At 38.7% G+C, this 13910-nt stretch overlaps 1 protein-coding gene across 4 annotated transcripts in view; it reads right to left on the reverse strand.

Moving 5' to 3' along the window:
- ANOS1 (anosmin 1) overlaps positions 1–13910 on the reverse strand; it is a 181251-nt gene that overhangs the window by 11774 nt on the left and 155567 nt on the right. For all 4 annotated transcript variants that reach the window (XM_048860374.2, XM_048860383.2, XM_048860365.2 and 1 more), the window contains one exon: positions 3418–3512. In XM_048860374.2, coding sequence (XP_048716331.1) covers positions 3418–3512 — 95 coding nt within the window. The remainder of the gene's footprint in view (positions 1–3417; positions 3513–13910) is intronic.

Raw genomic sequence — 13910 nt, forward strand, 5'->3', positions numbered from 1 at the left:
TTTCCAAAAGTCACCTAAGTGACTTAGGATCTCCAAGTCTCATTGATTTTCAGTTCTTTACAGTACTTATTTCAGAGTAACAGCCGTGTTAGTCTGTATTCGCAAAAAGAAAAGGAGTACTTGTGGCACCTTAGAGACTAACCAATTTATTTGAGCATGAGCTTTTGTGAGCTACAGCTCACTTCATCGGATGCATACCGTGGAAACTGCAGCAGACTTTATATATACACAGAGAATATGAAACAATACCTCCTCCCACCCCACTGTCCTGCTGGTAATAGCTTATCTAAAGTGATCATCAGGTGGGCCATTTCCAGCACAAATCCAGGTTTTCTCACCCTCCACCCCCCCACACAAATTCACTCTCCTGCTGGTGCTAGCCCATCCAAAGTGACAACTCTTTACATAATCAAGTCGGGCTATTTCCTGCACAAATCCAGGTTTTCTCACATCCCCCCCACCCCCATACACACACAAACTCACTCTCCTGCTGGTAATAGCTCATCCAAACTGACCACTCTCCAAGTTTAAATCCAAGTTAAACCAGAACATCTGGGGGGGGGGGTAGGAAAAAACAAGAGGAAACAGGCTACCTTGCATAATGACTTAGCCACTCCCAGTCTCTATTTAAGCCTAAATTAATAGTATCCAATTTGCAAATGAATTCCAATTCAGCAGTTTCTCCCTGGAGTCTGGATTTGAAGTCATCCCCCCCCCAGATGTTCTGGTTTAACTTGGATTTAAACTTGGAGAGTGGTCAGTTTGGATGAGCTATTACCAGCAGGAGAGTGAGTTTGTGTGTGTATGGGGGTGGGGGGGATGTGAGAAAACCTGGATTTGTGCAGGAAATAGCCCGACTTGATTATGTAAAGAGTTGTCACTTTGGATGGGCTAGCACCAGCAGGAGAGTGAATTTGTGTGGGGGGGTGGAGGGTGAGAAAACCTGGATTTGTGCTGGAAATGGCCCACCTGATGATCACTTTAGATAAGCTATTACCAGCAGGACAGTGGGGTGGGAGGAGGTATTGTTTCATATTCTCTGTGTATATATAAAGTCTGCTGCAGTTTCCACGGTATGCATCCGATGAAGTGAGCTGTAGCTCACGAAAGCTCATGCTCAAATAAATTGGTTAGTCTCTAAGGTGCCACAAGTACTCCTTTTCTTTTTACAGTACTTAGGTGTTTCTAAAATTTTTGTACTCTGTGTTTGAAAACAGCTGAAGAGTGTTAGAGCTAAGCTAAGTAAATTTTCTCATAACTGACATGGAAAGTGCATTAGAGAGACAAGGTGGTGAGGTAATATCATTTATTGGACCAACTTCTGTTGGTGAGAGAGACAAGCTTATGCGCTTACACAAAGCTCTTCTTCAGGTCTGGGAAACTATCTCAAAGTGTCATAGCTAAATACAAGCTTTGAACAGATTGTTTAGCATAAGTAGTTAACACATATTTCAACATATTTTAACAGGCCACTTCACCTTGAATGATCCCTTAAAATATGCGTTAGCTACTTATGCTAAACAATCTGTTCAAACCTTGTATTTAGCTGTGACACTGTGAGTTCCTTTCCCAGACCTGAAGAAGAGCTCTGTGTAAGCTCGAACACTTGTCTCTCTCATCAACAGAAGTTGGGCCAATAAAAGATATTTCCTCACCCACCTTGTCTCTCTAATATCCTGGGACCAGCACGGCTACAGGAGCACTGCATACATGAAAAGTGCATGAATAATGGATTACTCAAACATTCCAGTGCAGTCCTTTTAGAACAGCACTTGTAAACAAATCTCCACTTTGATGCTGAGGTAACTATTGGCATGAGTAAGTACTGTAGGACTAGGCCCCTTATTTATCACATCAGATTGCTCAGGATATATCGGAAGTAGAATATTACAGTATTAGAAGCTGATCCTGCAAACCTGACTCCTGTATTTCCTACTTAAGATTATTCAAGAGCCAGATTGTACATCTAGTAAAGTCTATGGGAGTTTTGCCATTGACATCACCGGAAGCAGGATCAGACCCAAAGGAAGTATGGTTTTCAGCATCAGGCCCTTTGCAACCATGTGTTTATTGAAGGTAGTTTCTTAACTATTTTAGAATAATATTCAATATCTCAATGTATTGATTGGAACTTACAAATAAACACAGGGTTTGCCAAATCAGACTAGACTAATCACTGTAAAATAATTTACAGGAAAACCAAAAAACCATAATGCACCTGGCCAGTTGTACAATGCTATTCATGGAGAAAAAAAAATCTTTCCTGACCTCTAGTGGCAATAAACTTATTTAATTATATTAGCTTTCCCTTACCTTAGCATGCATAGCTCCAAATGTTGTTACTGATTACAAAATTATCTATCCTCTTTTTAAATCCATGTACAGTATTTGACTCTCTGACAGCAGTAAATTACAACTATTCCCTTTGATTTAGTCTCACTTTACTTGCCATTAACTTCAGTGAGTTGACTTCTTATTATAGCACAGGGTAAAAAAGAAAGGCTGATCACGTTTTCTTATATTGAGTTTCCTTCATTATTCACTGACTTGACATTTCAGTAATGTAATATTTGTATAACATATTACTTGAGTAGAGTGGTACCAGATTGGATAATACATTCAGTAGGAAGAAATGCCATTGCTAAAATATAATTGGGATATAATATTTAATTATACAGAACTATAGTAATTTAGAATCTTTCTCTCTTCTATTCAGGTTCTTATACTGCACCACTCATCGACTGTAAGGCCAGACGGGACCACTGTGATCATCTAGTGTGACTTACTGCATAATACAGGCCATAAGACTTCCCCTAATTTAATTCCTGTTTGAACTAAAGCATATATTTTAAAAAAAATCCAATCTTCATTTTAAAATTGCTAATGATGGAGAATCACTGTGATATCTTTACATCTTCCAGCGTTAATGTCTAGCATCTATAATGTGAGGCTCTTTTCTTCATCTCTTACTCTTCTCAGGGGGAGCCTTGCATATGGATCCTCTCTATGTCTGAAAACAAGCCTAGCTGCTTATTTAGATTAATATTCAGTAATTGTATAGTAGTGGTTCCCGGGGTGCTAATCATGGATCAGGTCCCTGTTGACCTAGATACTGTATAAGCATATATGCATTGTACAAACAGGTTTGCCTTGTAGTGTAATATGAACACTTCAGATACCCACGTAAAGCATTTGAATGCAGTACATTCATTTAGATTACCTTTCATGTTGGTTAAATCAACAAAGCCAAATATATCACTACTCTGCAGTGAAGTAAAAAAACCCCACTCCTACTGTACCAATGACAGGTATAAAACATTCTGCATGCTATTACATATCACTTCCCTCTTCCTTTCCCACCATACCCAATGACTGAAAACCACTTCAAGTTAAGCAAGGGACTGAATTTCAACTTACATAGGTCAGGCCAGTTGCTTTTTCAGGCCCTTTAGTTTCATTGTGCACACAGGATTCTGGGAACCACTGGACGTGATATCGACTCATACTAGTGTCTAAATGAACAAAACAGCAATACAAAAAGGAAAATATACATTACAGTTATGCTTTAGCCATCTGCAGCTTTCCTGGCTTTTCTGGATATAAAACGAAGGGATTTTAAGAACTTTGGAAGTGTCAGTTCCTTGCTGCTCAAAAGCACTTAAAGTGCCCATGAACAAAAAGAAGAGAATATTAAACATGTCAATAACTTAATCCATGTGTGAGCACAGTAAGGATGAACTAAAAAAAAAAGGGGGGGGGGGATTTAGCAGAAATTTAAGTGTTGATGAGAGGGAGAAAAAATCCCCATGGTATATGCTGCCAAATATCTTGGGAATGATGGGAATGACTCAGTGCCAACCATCTGTAACTGTTTACATTGTCATAACATTGCAACGCTGCTGCATGGCACCATTCGGTAAAGCTGAGTTTGGACATGTGTGAAAATTTCCCTGAACCTTATACTTTCAGAATGTATCATGAAACCACCTCCACATGTAGCCAACTGAAAATCTAATCACAGCTCTTAGGAACAATACTAAAGGCTTGATCTTGCTCTCACTGAAACCAGTGGCAAAACTTCCGTGACTTCAATGGTGCAGACTTTACAACAGAAATTCCCTAATTATCAGAGTGATTTCTAGTAAAAATTCTTTGAGAGCTCCATACAGAATTGTAGTGGCAGGCATAAAATTTATAACCAATCCTCTCAATGCAGACTGTATGATAAAGCAGACTGGGGCAAAACAAAGAAAAATGAAGAACTGAGAAAGAAAACGCAACATGGTGGTACAAATGCATCTTGTTGTTTTCCTGGAGTATTCATATTTCTATGTATAGTGGATATAAACATTAAATGTCTATTATAGTAATTAACTTGTTATGCCAGAGTTACTCATGTCAAGTGCATGATTATGGTTTTCTGGAAGGGAAAAGAAATACCTTTGATGGTGTTAGGGTTGATCTGGCAATAGACTGCTATGAGCAATTTGGAAGCAGAAGAGAGGAATTACAAATTAAAGACAAAATAAGTGATCTCTGAAGCTAGCACAAATGGAGTTTGGTAAGAAAGACTGATTGGAAGTTTGCTCAAAATGGATTTTTGTAGCTGTTGTCTTCATAACAACATATATGCTAATTATTTTCATGACTGCTCTCGAAGCCCAAAAAGTTTTCAATAAGAAATGAATGAAGAAATAATCAACTGTGTTCTAATTATTTTCTTGCATATTTTTTTAAAAGGTAGGTGTTCTCACTTGAATCTGACCATTGTGGCTTTGCCATTAGACGTACCTGTCAGAGGGAGATACACACTCACAATGCATCGGCAAGTAGGTCTCATCTGATTTCATCTGTTCTGAGTTATTCAATTATTTCCTATTCTCTGTTTGCTCCCTCTCCTGAGACAAACACATAGGACATGCAGTCCATCATCTGGCATCTAGAGACCTGAAAACTCAGTGCTATTCTATTAACCATCTGAAGTCTCTGCTGAATGACTGTATAGTGAATCTTCTTATTGATCTACTTTCTGATCATCAAAAATTTACTCTTTTAAAGTATACTTACACAAGGCAGACCACTTATAGAGCCATTCAAACTTTAAATTCAATACACTCTCTAGTCATTAGATAAAAGTATTGCTGTAGGCTTTGTCACAGATTGAGGGAGGACTGGTCACCTGTCCACCAAGAACCAGAGAAGACCACTAATATTTCAAATAGACCATTGAACACCTCCATATGAACAACCAGTGAAAGATGGAGCTGGACTTGGTGACCTCTCAAAGTCCCTGTCAGTCCTACATTTCTCTGATTCTATGAACCTTGAGGTTTCAAAAGTTTGCTTTGGTTAAGTATCCTAACTGACCAGTCTCGAGTTTAGCTAATCCTCAGACTGGAAATCTCATGAAATTAGGCTTTCAACACAATATTTAAATATCTTTCCAGGTTTTGGCCAGATAGGAAATTCTATGGGAACTGTGGGACTCTGTCCAGCTCCCCACCTGTTATCTGATCTTTCCACCTGGGCATACATGTACCCTGCTCACACCTCATTCCTTCCTTCCTTCCTGCCTATCCATTCAGGCAGTGGCAACCTCTTTGTCTCTCTACATGGGTGGGGAAGCTAAGAAGTGAACTCAAAACACAACTTTCCAAGAGGCTTCCTGCTGCTGGATTCAAATGAGATTGTTGCTGGGCTGGTGTGAAGAAAGTCTGTAATATCTCTAATTACTACTCATGTTTTCTGTTGTTTTTTTATCATTCACATTTCATATTCCAGTAACAACCTGATCACCTAGACATAACTGCCACACCAAAACCATATTCCTTTATTTTTTTTTTAGTTTTATAAACAGTTATAATTACTTCAAAAACTTATCTCAACATATATATAACCAGTCATGGCTGGAATGCATGAATAGTAATAGATACAGTTAAGGTTACTCACTGTATTTCCATTCTAAAGGGCCTTTTTCATTGAGCTGATTTTCCTAAACTTGTTCGTTTGGGGATAAAACTTTCCAGGTCTTGTTTCTGGACATTTTTAGAGAGTTTGAGCAAAAAAAGAGTTCAGGCATTTTGGCTAGCAAGAAGATTGAAAGGAAATAGAAAATAATAACCCCCAAACCCACCAACACAAACCACAACTCTATAGCACATCCATGATTTCGGATAGAAAACTGAAATGTGGGAGGGAAAAACAGTCTCTAGGTTAGCAATGCACTTTTTCAATGGTTGGAGGGATGTTTTTGCTTTGGCAGAGTAATAGATATAAAAAAAAATCATGCTTTGTTTATGCAGGATACACGTTTTGTAACAACATCACCTTTAAAAATAACTACATCCTAATATATTTGAAAACAAATAGATCTAGCATAGCTGAGATATGAAAGCCAAAGTTTCTAGTGAGAAACTTTTCTAAACCTCTGAAAATACATTTCCTTTTTCTTTATTAGGGTGCTAACTGTGAGTGTAAATTGTATGACTCTAGGGTTTTTATCTATGGGTAGTATAAATCTGTGAGATTTAAACAATGCAAAAGAAAAACCTACTGTAGCTTTTCCCATCAGCAATGTGGATTGGTCCCTACTGAGATCACTACTGTACTTTTCTTTGGATTTTTTTGTTCATCTATCAGCTATAAACATGGAAGTAGTAATTCTAGCTGATAATGCAATGGGCAACCAATTCAAGCTGCTTTTTAGTCTAATGGCAGAGTCACCAAGGCTCATGATTATAGACAGTTGAAGTTAATTCACTATAATCTATAGGCATGCCTGGAAGTCACATATGAAAAGTTGTTTGTGAAGTTAAAATTAGTAAGAATATCCAATATGCAGTAGGATTATTTCATTATCATAGCTAGTTTTAGCAGAAAGCCTTGCTATTCCTTGTAACTATAACTTCTGAAATTAAAGAGACTAACAAAAAGACTGCTGCCTTGCTACCTTGAATTGGGATGGATTTAAGCATGTGCTTAAAAGCTTTCCTAAATAGGTGCCCTATATCCATACCTAGATGCCTGAATAGAAGTGAGTTGATTTTCAGAGGTGCCACTGAAAAGTTTTAGATGAAAAGTCATTTAGATTTTTGCAAAAAGGCAAAAAACAAACCAACCAACCAAAGACATAACTTTCTGGGGGTTTTTTACATAAAACAAACAGAAAACAATTTTTTAACATTTTTAAATCCAAAAATGTCAGGGGTTTTTTCATTAAAAAAACTGAGTAATCAATGGGAAATTGTGACAAAAATGAAAAGAAGATTTTTTTATTTAAATTCCCAATGCCAAATAATTGGCATTTTTCAAACATCTTTACCAAGTACCCTTAACTCCTACTGAAGTCCTGGAGAGCTCCAGGAGCTCAGCAACTTTCAGACTCAGGTCATTTTTATTCAGGAGCATAAATATGGATTTAGAATCCCAACTTTAGGCACCCAGGTTGGAATGCTTTGCCTAAACCATTAAAACCTTATTTAAATAAGGCTAGATATGGGTAACTCCAGACCTGTAGGCATATATCCTATATCTGCTAAATCTTGTAATCTCAAAACAGTGTTTGAAGCTCTTAGTTTTACTTTGAATACCAAAAGCAATTTTAGTTGATATTGTTACTACTCCTCAGCTGGGATTTTTGGTTAAAATGATTCTAAAGTTTATTGTAAAATAAACAAAATAATAGTAAAAAAAAAAAACATACTAAAATAGTAAAACCTTAGTAAAATAGTAAAAAACCTTAACAAAATAAGTAACCTCTACTCATTTTCTCTGCCAACATATTCCATGTTTCTGTTCTGATGTGTTTTCCTCCTGACACTGGCTATGTGAATAATTTATCAAATGTGGTTTATTTTTTCTATCATGTTACTACAGACAACTTCTTTCTTTGCCTCAAATGCTTTTTTCCCTATGGTACAGTGTATGTTTTGCTGCTGAAGGGTGTCAGGTCAACAATCTAGGAAACTGAAGTCTTTTGCATAGCTAGAATAGGTATTGGGGTATAGCTTGGGCAGTAGCAGTATGACAGTCCCACCCCACCAAGTGGCCTCACTATTGTGCTGAGAGATGGCCTATAGAGTTAAAAGGGTATTTATCTCCTTGTATTTGAGCTCATGTGACCTCGTGGATACAGCACTGGACTGGGACTTGGAAATGCTGTGTTCTACTACCAGTGGTGACACTGGACTGCTGGGAGATCTTGGGCATGTCAGTTCATCTATGTGCCCTCTAGTTTACCCATCTGTAAAATGGGGTTAATGATAATGACCTCCTAGGTAAGGAACTTGGAGCTGTGTGGCTGAAAAGCATTATATATGAGGTGGGGCTTAGTATTATTATTATTTAGTTCTGTGCATGTTTGTTGACACATGTTGGTGCAAGAGTACTAATGAGTGCCAACCAGGATACTGTTGCTCTCCATGTGAGGATATTTGTTTATGAGCAAATGGACTGTGAAAACTTATTTGAAAGAGTCCATCAGACAAGGCTTGCTTGAACACAATGAACTTAGTGACAGGCTACGGCTTGTATGGCTAGCACCTCCAAAACTTTCACCTTAAGTTTTCAGAGTTTCACCAAAGCCAGTTGTAGTTTTCTGCAGACTTTCCTTTGAATTCCAATTGTCCCTGCATACCAAACTTAAATTGCCAAGTTTGCACACATTTAATGTAAATCTGTACAAAAGATTTACATAAAATTTGTTCAAATTTGGCAATTGAAGTTTGGTGCACAGGGAGAATTTGGCCCATTATATAGTTCAAAGCAGATTTCAACAAGAATAGCATAGTCTAGGATTTAAATCCAATGAAAACTCAAGCTTCAGCTACAGATCCCCCTTGTACACTAACACTGAACTGATCTTTGTGTTTGCCAGAGAATTTGGAACAATGTGGTTTGGGTGATAATTCACAGTGGAAAGAAATGTGCCTACATGTAGTTTAAAAAAAAGAAAGATCAAATGAAGACTATGAAACTAGAAATAAAGCAGTTTTTATTGGGGTAGCATGAAAAAATCTAATTTGGAATGTTTCAAGTACAAGTAACAAATTTAAGCCAAATTAGTGTTTTAGTATATGATAATACTGTGTATTTATATGTTGTGTCTTTCATCACAAAGGACCCCAACAAATTAGACAAATGTAACTAGCTAAATATACAGACTGTGTTGCTAAAGGGATATTTATCAGAGCTGAGCAAATTATTTACATTGAATAATGTAAAAATAAATTCAGTCTACTTTTGGAAAGAGGCAGACTGTAATTTCCTTTAATTTATTCCGTATTCAAAATTACTCAAGTCATTTGTTGTGTGTGTACCTTACTCTATAGATAGATGACAAATAGTTTGCTTCAAGTATTCCATATTATTTGAAAGGTGTTGATTGGTTGTGATTAGCCACATAAGTGATGTGGTTTGGTTTTTGTTCCCTTATTAGGGGTTTTATCCTACAAGATTCTGAGCACTTTGGCCCTGATTCAATAAAGCACTTAAGTATGTGAGCAGTCCTGTTGACTTCAATAGTTAAGCATGTGCTTAAGTGGATCATGGCCAAAATGCTTGGCCTCTGGCAGGATCACGTCATGGAGGAGTATGCATCTTATTAACAGGAGAAGGGCTTGAACATGTCTCTAGGGCTTTGAATCTCTTAGAAAGAGGTAGAAGATAAACAGGATGAGGGAAGTTAAACAATTTCCTTTCTGGATCATGCAGACCTATGCCAAGGCATTATTTCTACACAAATTAGATGACTGCAAGATTTATTGACTGGCTAAAGTTTTTAAATTTAACTGCACATCACAAAATTACATTCACACCAAGCTGGTGAAGTCTTAGTTGAAAGGGGCTTGTCTAAAGACTTCTCTGGCTTATTTAACTGTCTCTGTGGCAAGTGCTATAGCAAGAGATTTGGGGAGCTGCATACATATGCTGTGATGAGCAGTATTCCACCATCCTATATAGAATGTACTATTTTCACAGGGCTGATGGTAACATGATGATCTGCCCAGCATCAAGAGCAACACAGTGTTATGCTGCCCTTGGAGCAGCCTAGGAGGGTGATTCTGAATCTCCAAGTCATAGACTCTCTTCTTGACTTTCTGCCACTTGAGGGAGGGAGAAAACTGTGCCAGGTCCATTCCCTCGCAGTATACAACCCTTGGTAAGCCAAGGCAGCTACATTGCTGAGTGGGCTGGAGGGAATAGAGCCAAGGTTCTTCTCACTGCCCAACCCCTCCTGCACAGGGAGGAGGCATAGTGGCACCGTGGAACCTGCTTCCACACCCACATCACTACCCATGATATCAGTAGCTGGTGCATAGGCGAAAGGAGACATCTTTTACCTTTGTGACACCATGGTAGCTGGGCCATGCTTCAGCCCTGGGTGAATACTGAAACATGCAAGCTTAAAATTTACTTTTCATGAGCATTTGTATAAGTAAAACTCAACTGCTGTAATGCGCCTGGAAAGCAAATGTAAAGAAGAGGCATGAACATGGATAAAGTTCAAGTAAATACATGTGATTTTATGTATTTATTTATTCATTTATGTTGTTCCTCTTATCTACTTTTCTCTCCACTGCTAATAGCAGCTAAATCTATGGTGACCCACACAGTCGCAACTACTTGACAGAACATAGAAATGCTATAAAATGGCTTAAGAAAGAGAGTGAAGAAACTGAAGACAGGCAGAATGTGATTACTGGTATCTAATCTGGAATTTGACTACTGTCCTACTAAAGTTTACAACACTCTTCTTGCCAAAAGTGCTGTGGGTTTTTTAGAGACTGCAAGCAAACAGGCCTTTTTATGTCTCCTGTGAAATGGTGTATTTTGCAAACATTATAAACTCTATTCCACAGCTAGGGAACTGAAACTCAGAGGGAAAAATGAATCTATTCACTGGCTGAATTCTCAATGGCATTTCTGGTAATATTCAGGACATCCCCCTGTGGAACATATCTCAGGATGAGATCCTAATCTTAATATTCAAGTAACAAAAACTCTTTTCCTTTAGGTGTGTCCTATACTGTCCTAATGGTTTAGAGTGTGTGTGGGGGGGGAGGGGGGGAGATCCCCATAAAAGTCCTTTACATTCCTGCAAAAATTTTGCTGCTCCTCTCCTCTTTTTTCACCTCCTATGTAGTCCTAGGTATGTTTTCTCCTGCAATTGCATTTACATGACAGTTTATCTGTTTGTTCCTTTACCCATCCAATGGCATAAGAAGAAAAGATTCCAAAATGCCAAGCAGTGGATTTTATTGTTACGTAGTTATGGTTCTCATGACAGCTCTGAAAAAAACACTCCACCTTTAATGATCACTTATTCATACAGCACAATTAAAATAAACACCAAAAGAACCCTTGGCTGGCATTTAAACTTCATTCAAATAAACAGTTCTTTCAAAAGGTAATCTATAGTTTCCTGCTCTAATATGGAATATTAGTGTTTGTGTTTAAATTGTTAAGAATTTGGTTCTGAACTCTCTGCCATTTAAAACACTCTCTCTCACACACATATCATTTGGATAATAAAATGGTAATTCCCTTCAAAGAATGACATTAATGGAAAGTGTGTAATTTAAAGATGGGCCCAAGCTACAATGTGTGTATCCACATCTGGACACATACTGCACTGATGATTAACAGTATTTGTATTCAGGAATTTGGTGTGAGCCCGGTAGAGTACACAAAACAATATATTTTACTGAGAGTTCTGTTTGCCAGCAATGTCCACAGGCACCCCACATTTTTAAAGGGAAATTTTGCCGATTGTAGAAACTATAATGCCACACTTTTCCATGTCTGGTACCATATGAAGCTAAGATTCAGGCTAACTACTCAGGGCCAAATTTTCAAAGGTATTTAGGTGCCTAAAGATACAGATGGATACTTTTGAAAATCTCACTAGGCACATAACTCTCATTGCTTAGGTGCTTTTGAAAATCCCACTAGGGAACTATCTGTATTTTTAAGTGCCTAAACACCTTTGAAAATCTGCCCTTTAGTCAAGGTGGTTAGTTAACTGCTACTGATAGGCCAAGTCTCCAAATGAGTGAAATGTTAATATCTTCATATGTGGCTTAACAGTGATTAGAAGAATTCACTTTATAGAGAGACCTGATCATGGTTAACTAGACAAGAACGAATCTGAAAAAGTGAAAAATGTAAACTGTATAAACAGATGTTACTGCGGCAAAAGAAAGATGATGTTTTTGGAAACATACCCATCTTTCTTGAACAGTAGAAAAAACTAACTAATTTGGGCAAACAGTTTGTTCAATGGTTAGCCAATACATAGGTTTTTTTTTTTTTTAATTCCTTGTTAAAATGAGTCTTCTCTGGAAATTTCCCAGCTAATGTTACATTGCATGTCTTGTCAGCAATCTTATAAAATTCCACAGTATGGTAAGCACACCCTGGACTACACTCATGGCATGTTTTGTTTTGTTTTTAATTTGCCCTCTGTTTTCTATTTGATCTTTTAATGTAAACTTGAAAGAAATTGTGCTGTTCAAACTTCTACTCAAAACAAATTATATTCTTGAAGTTGGTAGCAATAGAGATCCTTGGAAATATGTAAAAGAAATCAACAGGACTACTACACTCGGGAGCATAGGTGCCAACTCCATGGGTTTTCCAAGGCTGGAGCACCCATGGAAAAGAAATAGTGGGTGCTCAGCACCCACCAGCCACTGCTGTTTGCCACCCCTGCTTATCAGCTGATAGGAGGCAGTGCTGTTGCCAAACAGCTGTTTGGCAGCTTAGGGAGGGGCTTGAGGGAGGGTGGAGGAAGGCCTCCGGGAGGGGGCAGAGTGGGGTCGTGAAGAGGCGGAGTGAGGGTGGGGTCTTGGAGAAATGGGCAGAACAGGGGCAGGAAGAGGCAGCATGAAGGCGGGGCTTTAGGGAATGGGTAGAATGGGGACGGGGCCTCGGGGTGGAAGGGGGGTGGAGCACCCCCAGGGAAAAGGAAAAGTTGGTGCTCAGGAGTGAAGTTAAATATGGGCAAAGGGTTGAAGGATTGACGCCTATGGTCTTTCACAACTACTTATAGTTTGGGGTGAGGTTCAGTCTCATGGAGGACTGGAGAAGAGTCATTATACAAGGAAGCCACAGTTGAAACAGACATGCACAGAGCATCTATATCCATGCTGGATATGCAGGCAGGGATGAGAGGTGTGCTATGTAGGTATGGACGGGAGGTTTGGGATTGAATCATGGGCAAGGGGCACTGTTTCCATGTAGGGGGTATCGAAATCTGAAGACACTATTCCAGCCCACTGTGGCCATGAAGAGATTTTGCTGCAGTCCTGGGGACTGTCTGTTTGGTGGGTGTATTGCATTCAGTGTTTCCCACCTGGGAAGCATGAATTTCACCATTATTGTTCATCTCATCCATCAATTACACATCCAACTTATATACTATATGTTTTACTATTAATTCTCTTATATGTTATTGTTTCATGGCTTTCACCAGGTGGATCTTAAGTTTTGCCAGCACTTAAAGTTTAGGGATAGGCACCCAGAATTTAAGCATATAGGAAATAAATACTTTAAGTGTTGTTTAGCTTATAAAAGTATAACCAATATAACCAGAGTTGGCTGAATGCTCCCCTTTCCTTCCTCCGAATGGAGGGCAGCAAAAGGCCAGCGAGGAGAGGGTCGCTGTGCGAGTGCCGCATATGCCTCATATACCCACACTCAAAGAAGTCCCTCAACACCAGTAACATACAGGAGGGGCTCTGCACTTGTTCTGGAACTATGCAACACCAATGCACCCAGAGCTAGGCAGAAGCTGCTCAATGCCGAATACCCCTCTGGCCCAGGTTGTTTAAATGCCCTAGCAATTTCCCACTGAGATTAATGCTGGTAAATGAGCATTGATTTCCCCATCATCACATTAGCTCCTTCTG

Source organism: Caretta caretta, chromosome 1 (assembly GCF_965140235.1).
Source record: "Caretta caretta isolate rCarCar2 chromosome 1, rCarCar1.hap1, whole genome shotgun sequence".
Lineage (NCBI taxonomy): Eukaryota > Metazoa > Chordata > Testudines > Cheloniidae > Caretta > Caretta caretta.